Below are 10,365 nucleotides of genomic sequence, written 5' to 3'. Positions count from 1 at the left end.
CCAGGTTAGTACTATGGCCAATCGCGAGGTTGAATGGCAACTGACCTTGGTTGGCGGAACACGTGTGCTTTACCTCATAATGTGGTGTATGGGGTGTGCGTGCATGCGTGCATGGTGATTTTGTTGTTCTCGTTCAACACAGAGTTTGAGGGTCAAATCGTGGAGGTTTTCAGCAGCACGCATGCTCTTCTCCGCATTGTGATGGAAGCACACCACGATAAGGAGATACTGAAGCGCCAAGAGAAGGTTGAAGCCGTGCGGACGTCCTTTTCCAGTGCAGTCAAGGGTCTCGGTTTCACACAGGTAGGATTCGAACACCATTCATTGCGCAACACACAACACAGCCGACCGAGTCAACCGATGCCGGCACTGGGAAATTATCGAAAGTGCCAGCCTTATCTGATTGCCAAGGCATCCACGGAATCAGCCGTACGAGTGCAAAGTCATGGATTAATGTAACGGCAGTGGACCAGAATATATCTGCCTCTTCAGAAATCTCGTGTAACAATTTCTATGGAGAGTGTGAGGGGGGGGGGCATAGATCCTCCTTCAGGCCCTCCCTATTCTTCGCAAGCCGCAAAAAGATGATTTTGCTCACTCAGAATGCTGAATAGATGTAGTCTTGACCAGCATCTGTGAGATAGCAAAGCTGCCGGGAGCAGTGTCAAAAGAAAGCGGAACACTATCAGATGCTGCGCTACTTGTTATTCCCTCTCTCCCTCCTTCCCTCGCCCTCCCCTCGCCCTCCCCCTCCCCCTCCCCTCCCTCTACTCGAACCATTATCTCTAAGCGAATTCACGTCTGGCCTCACTACAACTGCAGGAGAAACAAGGCACAACATCGGCCGTGACTAATTGCCAAGTTGTCAGGGGGGGGGGGGGAGGGGAGGGAGGGAGAGAGGGAGCACAGCTGCTGACTATGGATGAAGTGGCATCAGTTACCAGTCAATCCGTAACGTTTTTTTCAACAGGACGTGCTTGCTAGTACCTCAAAAGTTTAGTGTGCACTGTACATTGATGTAGGTCATTCGTTGCATTCGTTGCATTCGTTGCATTGTTCACTAACTCGTCTTGTTGTTTAATCATGTTTCGGCATAGGCCCAGCTGCAGGAGAAGGTCACACCTGACCTATGTGAGGAATCCAAGGAGCCGATCCTCCTGCAAATCCATGGCGAGGAGCAGGAATTCTTCCAGCAAACCAAGGACAAGTTGGAGAGCTACCCCAGAGCAATACAGGTCAGTACTATCGATCTGCCGTCAGCCGCCGACATCTCCTTTTCCACTCCTCTGCTTCCTCTTTGAAAACAATGTAGAGTTTGGAAAATGAAAATTATGATAATTATGAGCCGTCAGATGCGAAAACAGACTTTATGGGTCAATTTTTCAAAACTGTGTTTTTTCTTGATTTTTGATAGCTTTGGATGTTAAAAACATCTGCAAACGACAGCAGTGCTGCTAACCTTCCGTATTTTTCCATAGTTGTATAGAAATTCACTCCTTTGTCCGCAGTACGGAAATTGACTGAAATTGTACGGAGAACTGAGAAGTATGGTTGGTTGGTTGGTTGGTTTTATTATTTCAGTTCGTTGCCTCAACAGTACAAAGTACAAATATCAAGAGGGACGAACGAAAAGAGAAAATAAAACTAGCGTTGAAACGATCTCACCGGGTACTCGTTAGCTCGCTCGCCAGAAACTCGGCTCGTTTGTGCGGCCAGCTCGTTTGCACTAACGAACACCGTACACCGTAATCCGTACACATCGCAGTACAAGTCGAGCGGGGAGTTGGAATTTTTTTACGACTCCCTGGTCAATCGAGAGTCCAGTCCCGCGCAAAGTGAAAATCACTCGCAGTTACAGTGACTGCATGCTGCCTGCACGACACTGAGTTGTTTCAGTTGTCGGTGCAGCTTTGGTGGACTCCACTGATGTCTTGTTCCGCATCTGCTGACCTGCTGCAGGACAAAGTTCTGTCAACTCTCGATTCGAGTGAAAGTAATTAGTTACGCTCAGTCGTTTGGAAGTTTTCTCCCGCGATGCAGCGAAGAACAGGGCTACAGTCTTTGCAAAACGGTCTATTCTTACAAAGGCTGCTCAATGACAGCGCTGAAAAGACATCTCGACACCAAACAGCAGTCCGAAGTGAAGCAGCAGCAACCCCAAACGCCGGCGATGATAATTTGGACCAGCTGAATTGAAAAACATCGAACTTAGAGGAAACAAATATTAAAAAATCATTATTTGCCACATGTGATAGAGTGGTCCCATGGTAACAGGACTTGGCCAAGCATGCGCATGCTCCAAAGTTGTTGCGCAATGATGTAGTGCCTGTTGTTGTGTTGAGCCCGATTTTGATGGCGGCTGGTATGTAGTCTTTTCCTTTTTGTACTTCCCGTTTCATGTTTGTTCAGTCCTAATAATTATAATATTCCCGTCCTATCCGGTTGTGTTGCTGTGGAGTCCGGGAGGAGAGTTTTCAGTCACAAGTGGTGCCGAAACCCGTTTGCTGAACCTAGTCTTATTCGTTTTTTCTGACAGTGTTTTTGGTCGACGGCCTGTATAGTGATGGCGTCGGGTCCTCGCGTGGACAATTTGCTGCGACCTTTTCGGGGGCGCGATGATAATCTGGATGAATTCTGGCAGAAGTTCCAGGTGGTGGCAGGCATCCAGAAGCTTGAGTCGTCAGAAGCCCGGATGGCCGTACTCCCATTGTATTTGTCGGGTGATGCATTCACTGTTTGGTGTGAGATGGCCAGTGATGATCAGAAGGACGAGGCCAAGGTAAAGCAGCGGCTCGTGGAGTCATTTTCAGTCACCCCTGCCGATGCCTACCACCAGTTTGTCAAGCGGAGGAAGCGAGCGGACGAAACTGTCGACGCCTACTTGGCGGATCTTCGGCGGCTGCAACGGCTAAGTGGACACAAGGAGGCAGCGGACGGCAAGGACCCGATCCTCTTGGAGCAGTTCCTGGTGGGGCTTCCGCCTCACTTCGCCGTGCAGCTTCGTTTGAATGCAGCCTCTCAACCTGCTGGGGCTACGGTAAGCTCAGTTGCAGCCCAGGCCCGTGCCCTTTGTGCTGCGGGCAGCTTAGTCAAGGAACCCGTTGCTGCTCTGGCAGCCAGCCCTGCTCGACGACCCAGTGGCAGTTCCACCCCTAGTCGCCTCTGCTATGAGTGTCATCAGACTGGGCATTTGCGGCGCGATTGCCCGAACCGGCAGAGACGTCCTCCTGTTTGCTTTCATTGTCAGCAGCCCGGCCATGTCAAGCGTCAGTGCCCTCAGCTGAAGTCTAGTGGTGGTGCCAGTTCTTCTCAGACGCCCACTAGTACCGCCTGTGCTGCGGGCTCTGGCTCGTCGACCACGGGCAATGCCTGCCTCAGTGTCGTGGCAAGTCCCTGTTCGTCGCTGCCCAGGATTCATGTCTATAGTGAGGGCCAGGCCAGGCTGCGTGCTGCCGTGGATTCCTGCTCTAGTAAGTCCTTGATCAGCTATCGCGTTGTCTCCGAGTTGGGTGTACCCGTTCAGCTCGTAGAGTCCAACCCGCGCATTACCGCCATCGATGGGCAGGAAGTTGTGGTGTCTGGGCAAGTCCGGTTGACTGTTCATCGTGACGATGACAAAGTGCACCTGCCTGAAGTTACTGCTGATTTCCTCGTTGTCGACACCTTGGATGTGGTTGACGCTGATATCCTTCTGGGACTGGACATTATCTCCTCCGTGGGTGGCGTGCACCTTGGTTATGCCCCCGATGGTGTCCTCGCAACCGTATGGTTTGGTCGCCCGCGTGATCCGTCAACTGCATCCGATACCACGTCCGAGTCTGACAACCCGGAGAGCTCCGCTAAGTTGCCACGCGATGTCTCTGTGTCACGAGATGGGCCGAATGTCACCCTGTCCATGGGTGATGCTGAGGTCGCCTTCGACGCCGAGCGTGGTTTTTGGGAAGTCCAATGGCGTTGGTCGGCAGGCGCACCACCGCAAGCCCCTATTGGCTCTGGTATTGGCGAATACTCCCGCCAGAAGTTGTCACCGGAGCAGGAGGCCAAGTTCCAGGCCGAGATTGACCTTTGGCTGGCGGAGGGATGGCTTGTACCGTATGATGCTGATCGACATGGTCCACCAGGCGCTGTACTGCCACTGTTGGCTGTGTGTCAGGAACATAAGCCTACCACACCCGTGCGTCCGTGTTTGGACTACCGTGCGCTGAACGTTCGGATCATCTCCAGCCCTGGTCGGGAGGCACCCGCGTGCCCTGAGAAGCTTCGCGAGTGGCGGCAACGGAAAGGCGCGTCCAAGATTGTCGACATCCGTAAGGCCTTCCTGAATGTTCGCATCCACCCAACCCAGCAGCGGTTCCAGATGGTCGTTTGGCAAGGACGACAGTACGTGATGGAGCGCATGGGCTTTGGCCTTGCCATTGCGCCGAAAGTCTTGGACACTATTGTGAAATGGGTGACCCGTGACTTCACCGACACCGATAATTACATTGATGACATCATCACGCCGACAGATCAGGCGGAGGCCCTTGCGGACGCGCTGACCGCCCATGGATTGCCTACGAAACCTGCTGTGGACGTTGATGCGACTCGCGTCCTTGGTCTGCAGACGCACGATGGCCAGTGGGAGCGACGCGAGCCACTGCAACCCCCTCCTACCCAGATGACTAAGCGGAATGTATTCCAGTGGTGTGGTCAACTGACTGGTCATTATCCGGTCTGTGGCTATCTGCGCCCTTTGGCTAGCTGGCTGAAGCGCTTGGCGTCTGCAACAACGGATGCCTGGGATGCAGCTGTCCCCCAGGAGTTGTGCGACCTTTGCCACGATGCGGCAAAGCGTGTGGAGGGCGACGACCCTGTTCATGGAGCCTGGACTGCGGACGATCCCCAAGACTGGCGTGTTTGGTGCGACGCCTCCAGCATTGCCTACGGTGTCGTGCTCGAAGCTGATGGTACTGTACTCGAAGACCAGTCGTGGCTCCGCGGTGCCACCGATAAACGCCACATCAACGTCGCCGAGCTAGATGCCGTGGTAAAGGGCCTCACTCTCGCGTCGTCTTGGCGTATCCCGAAGTTGTGCATCATGACCGACTCCCAGACGGTGCATGGGTGGCTGCGTTCTCTGTTCGACAACATCAAGCGGGTTCACGTCAGTGGGTTGCACGAAGTCCTCGTGCAACGCCGGCTGCAGGTTATTCTCGATATCGTCGACTCGTCCGGCATGAGTGTTGACGTGGTCTGGGTACCCACACAGCAAAACATTGCTGATCAGCTCACACGTGTCCCACCGCCGTTCCTCCGCTTTGCCCGCCAGACTGCGAAGATGTCTGGCCCGATTGGTGATGCCGATGTCGTTGGCGCCGCTGTCGCTGATGATGCCGCCTGGCGTGTCCTAACCCTGGGCGAGATTGCCGCGGCGCAGCAGCAGGACGAGGTGATTCCGGTTGTCGTCGAGGACCTTGTGGCCGGCCATGCTGTCCGTTCGCCGGCATTCCAGCGTGTTCAGCAGCAATTGACCGTCGTGGATGGCGTGCTGATGCGGAGCGTCAAGCTACCCCCTAACGAGGTCATGTCAGTACCAGTCGTGCCGAATGACATCGAAGAGTTCGTTCTTCGGGGTGCCCATCAACAGACTGGCCACGCCTCCTGGGAGGTCATGTGGCGGTTTCTCCGGGGTGTCTGTTACTTCCCCAACATGGCCGAGAAGTGTCAGGACTTCATCCGCCGCTGTCCCCCCTGTACGGCTGCAAACCCTCGTGGTGGCCCCGGTGTGCCACCGACACGACCTGTCTCCGCCAACGGTCCCTGGAGTGTTGTCTCCATCGATACCTTGGAGCTTGGTGTCAGCCGTTCTGGTTACCGCTACGTACTCGTCTGCATCGACCATTTTACCAAGTGGGTCGAAGTTGTCCCGATGAAGCGCCACTGTTCGGCGGAGGTCGCTGCTGCCATGGTCTCTATCTGCTCACGATGGGGCGCGCCTGAGGTTGTGCGTAGCGATAATGGCACTGAGTTCGTCAATGCCATTGTGTCAGCCCTGTTCAAGTCCTTTGGCGTCACGGTCCAGCGGGGCGCTGTTCGACATCCCCAGTCACAAGGTTCTGTGGAACGTTTCAACCGGACGCTGTTGACGATCATCCGCAAGACGCTCGAGGATGATGACGACTGGGAGACTGCCCTCGAGCTTCTGTTGTTCCACTACCGTTCTCGCCCGCACACCGCTACGAAGATTAGCCCGATGGAAGCCATGCACGGCTGGCAGCCTCACCGTCTTCTCATCGAACAAGATTCCACTGAACTGTCCGACAGCGCCTGGGTGGACAAGTTGCAGCGGAAGTCTGCCCGCCTGCGCGATCACCTCGAAGTTGAGCTAGCACGGCTTGACTTCCTCGATGCTCCCGTGCCCGAGTGTCCATACCCCGTTGACACTGCCGTCCTTCTTCGGCGTCCGGAGCGGCATTCGAAGATTCTCACCCCCTTCGAATCTGGATGGCACGTAATCCGCATCATCTCCCCGTCGACAGTCCGTATTGCCACAGCTGATGGTCGCTCCAAGCTGGTGAACGTGGATTTGCTCAAGAGAGATCCACAGGCTCCTGATGCGCATGGCCCTGCCGACGCGCCGGCGGCAGTGGAGGCTGACGACCGGGACCCCGTTGTCCAGCTCGTGTTGCAGACGCCCCCCGTACATGATGCCATGCCTGACACGCCCGTCCATGGCTATGGTTTGCGCGACCGTTCCAGTCTGCAGGTCCCTGGTCGGTTCCGTACGTAACTCACACCGTTGTGTTCATTTACTGCAGTTTCTTGCTGGTTATTCTGGCCTTTCCCGCATCCATATGACATGCCTTGTAGAGTCCTATTACCACTGTGTGTGTGTCTCTAGTTTTGGTGCAAAATCTGTTTTGTCCAATGCCGCTCGCTCGTTAGTCTCCGTTTCCTCTTCCATGTGCTGCATGTGTCATTCTGGACTTTTTCGTGTGACGGTACATTGCACCATATGCTTTGTGGCTGCTCGTGCCGCATCTATTCTGGTTGCGTGGGTATTCTCTTTTCTATTCGGTTCCGGTATGGTTGCCCTTCACTTGCTGTTTGCCATCTTTTATGTATATCCGTGTGTATGGTCCATCTGCGAGACCGTTGTCTTCTTTCCCGCATTTTGTGTCCCTTCTTTCCACTTTTGTCCCCTTGGAATGTTTCTTTGCCCGTTCACTTTGGTGATACAATTTCCCTGTTACCAGGCGGAGGAGTGTGATAGAGTGGTCCCATGGTAACAGGACTTGGCCAAGCATGCGCATGCTCCAAAGTTGTTGCGCAATGATGTAGTGCCTGTTGTTGTGTTGAGCCCGATTTTGATGGCGGCTGGTATGTAGTCTTTTCCTTTTTGTACTTCCCGTTTCATGTTTGTTCAGTCCTAATAATTATAATATTCCCGTCCTATCCGGTTGTGTTGCTGTGGAGTCCGGGAGGAGAGTTTTCAGTCACACACATCAGTGAAACTCGTTAGCTCGCTCGATAGCTTGCTCGTTAGTGGAACTGATCGCTCGTTTGTTATAGATACGCTCGTTTCAACACTAAATAAAACAGAGCAGAGAGGAAGATGCAACTGAAAGGAAAGAAAAACGGAGAGAAACGGAGAAGGAATGTGGACTGGGCGGATTCATGAACCATTACTAGAGAGAAACGGAGAAGGAATGTGGACTGGGCGGATTCATGAACCATTACTAGAGCAGGGCAATGCATGAACAGAAGGGGCAAGTCCGTCGATATTCATGTTTAAAAAATTCCAAGCCTTATTTTATTGGTGAAATACATTTTCAAAAAGGAGGGGATATAGGGATATAGTCAATTTGTCGTCATTTAGAGCGTGCAAAAGTTCTGTAGAAAATGATCTAATGTCCTCACTTCCTTTCAAGTGAGCAGGGAGGGCATTCCACATAAGGGATGCTCTGGAGGAAAAGGAATTGTACCCTACCATGGATTTATACAAGCAAATTGACAAATTGTTATAGTTCCACGAGTTGACCGCTTAGAGGTGGGCAAAGGGAAAAGACTGCGTAAGCATGATGCAGGCTGAACAATATGACAAATAAACGTTAACGTAAGAAATTGATAAATGTATCGATATTCAAGGTGTTTTATTTGAAGAGAAGCAAGAAGGGGTGGTACAGCAGCATGATATGAGGCACTGCAGGTAACTTGTACAGCTCTAAGGAACAAGGTAAACAATCTCTCCCTGGACTGTGCTGATAGGTGAGATGCGTAAACAGGGAAACAATACTCAAAGTCGGGCTGAATCACACTAAGCAGGTACTGGCGACGGGCAAATGCTGCCATTTGGCGGAAGGTGCGTCGCAACGCGCCTATCTTGCGTGACACCTTGCTGGTGAGGTGATCTATGTGTGGAACAAATGAGAGCTTGTTACCGATAAGGATACCAAGGCAGCGAATTACACGTACTTCCCTTAAGGTAGTGTTGCGGCCCTGTGGCCATGGTAGACAAGATTTCCTTCGAACCATTACTTGTTCTTTACAAAGTGGAATAAAACTGAATCTCAAAGAGTTCTGAAAAGCAAAGCGTGACACGCATACATGTAGCCTCAAGCAGAAAAGCTGGCCGCGCAAAAGGAAACATGCAGCCAAAAAGATGCCTAGCTCTGGCGTACATCGTAGAGGTCACTGCACATCCGGTGCACTGCGCCCCAAAGGTGCAGGCACGGCGCCCCAAGGAGTGACGACATACATAAACTGCATCGCGTCATGCAGATAGAGCGATAGCGTACAAAGTACAAACAAAACAAAAATAACTGAGAGAAGCGAAAATAAATAAATTGAAGAGAAGAAGCGAGAGAGAGAAGAGTGAAGGAATTTAATTCTAATTATTTAGAGCTGGACAGATATCGTCAAGGAGACATGCAGATACACAATAGAATCGACTCGACTGCATGTAGAGTAGCTGCCTCTAACTGCAGCAGAGTGGAGCACGCAGGTACGTGATCAACTCAGGAATAGTGAAAGGTGAGAGAGACAAAATACAAATAAATTCGAACGAGCAAATACAATAATTGTGAATTCATGTGCAAGGGTCTGTAACATTCTCCCCCCTGGTAACAGGGAACCGATGACCTGTTACAAGTCACAAACAAAGTTAGCGCAGCACGTCCAGCTTGGCAAGCTTAACGACTGGGCGCCGGTACAGTCCAGACTTGGTGCGCACATCTGCCACCCGCACAACGCCATCACTGCCCGGGTGTACAGCCTCTAGTCGGCCCCGAGGCCACTGCCCTCGTGGCTGGTTGCTGTCGACGATCACCACGACATCACCTACAGCCAGTGACGGTGTGCCGTCCTGCCACTTCCTCCGCCTGGTGAGTTCTGGCCGGTATTCCAAGATCCACCTCTTCCAGAATTCGTCGGTGATCTTCTGTGCAATCCGCCAGTGCTTCCTCAGGCTCAAATCAGCATCTACAAACACGCCTGGCCGACTAGTTGCACTACTGGACCCAATGAGGAAGTGGTTGGGTGTGAGGGACTCTTCATCATCAGGATCTACTGAGACGTGAGTCAGCGGCCGACTATTCACGAGTTGCTCGGCTTCAGCGAAGACTGTGGCTAGTACTTCTTCTGTCACGACACGCTCCTTCATGACGGATTTCATAGCGATCTTCACTGCTCTGACGAGGCGCTCCCAGCTTCCACCCATGTGGGGAGCAAGTGGCGGGTTGAAGTGCCATGAGATGCCCTTACTGGAACACTCAGCGGCTAGTCGGTCTTGGCGGAAATCTTCCAATGCCGCCTTCAGCTCCCTGTCAGCTCCTCGGAAATTGGTTCCATTATCCGAGTGGATTTCTTGGGGGCAACCTCGCCGGGCGCACATTCGCCTGATTGCCATGATGGCACTATCAGTGTTCAGAGAGTGAGCCACTTCCAAATGTACAGCGCGGGTACTCAGACATGTGAACAACGCACCGTAGCGTAGTTCGCGGCGCCTCCCGATCTTGATGTGCAACGGCCCGAAATAGTCCAGCCCGGTGAACGTGAATGGTCGCAGGAACGGGGTCAAGCGCTGGACAGGTAGATTTCCCATTACAGGTGGCTTGGGATTGGCTCGTTGGTTCTTGCAGTATTGACACTCAGACCATGCTCGCTTCACAGCTGCTCGACCTGTCGTCACCCAGTACTGCTGGCGAAGCTCATTCAATGTCCTCTCGTGTCCATGATGGCCAGAACGCAGATGGTATTCATGGACTAGGAGCTGTGTGTACCTATGCTTCGGACACAGGATAGCCGGATGTTTCGCACTGTACGCCATTTCCGTCGCATGTGTGAGGCGACCCTGAACCCGCAGGATCCCGTCCTCATCAATGGCTG

The 10,365-nt window shown here is 52.7% G+C and overlaps 1 protein-coding gene across 2 annotated transcripts in view; it reads left to right on the top strand.

Moving 5' to 3' along the window:
* LOC135828266 (uncharacterized) overlaps positions 1-10,365 on the top strand; it is a 75,005-nt gene that overhangs the window by 54,287 nt on the left and 10,353 nt on the right. For both annotated transcript variants that reach the window (XM_065340725.1, XM_065340719.1), the window contains 2 exons: positions 143-303; positions 1,098-1,235. In XM_065340725.1, coding sequence (XP_065196797.1) covers positions 143-303; positions 1,098-1,235 — 299 coding nt within the window. The remainder of the gene's footprint in view (positions 1-142; positions 304-1,097; positions 1,236-10,365) is intronic.

This window comes from Sycon ciliatum, chromosome 1, assembly GCF_964019385.1.
Source record: "Sycon ciliatum chromosome 1, ocSycCili1.1, whole genome shotgun sequence".
NCBI lineage: Eukaryota > Metazoa > Porifera > Calcarea > Leucosolenida > Sycettidae > Sycon > Sycon ciliatum.
This window is presented reverse-complemented; position numbering and strand designations above follow the sequence as displayed.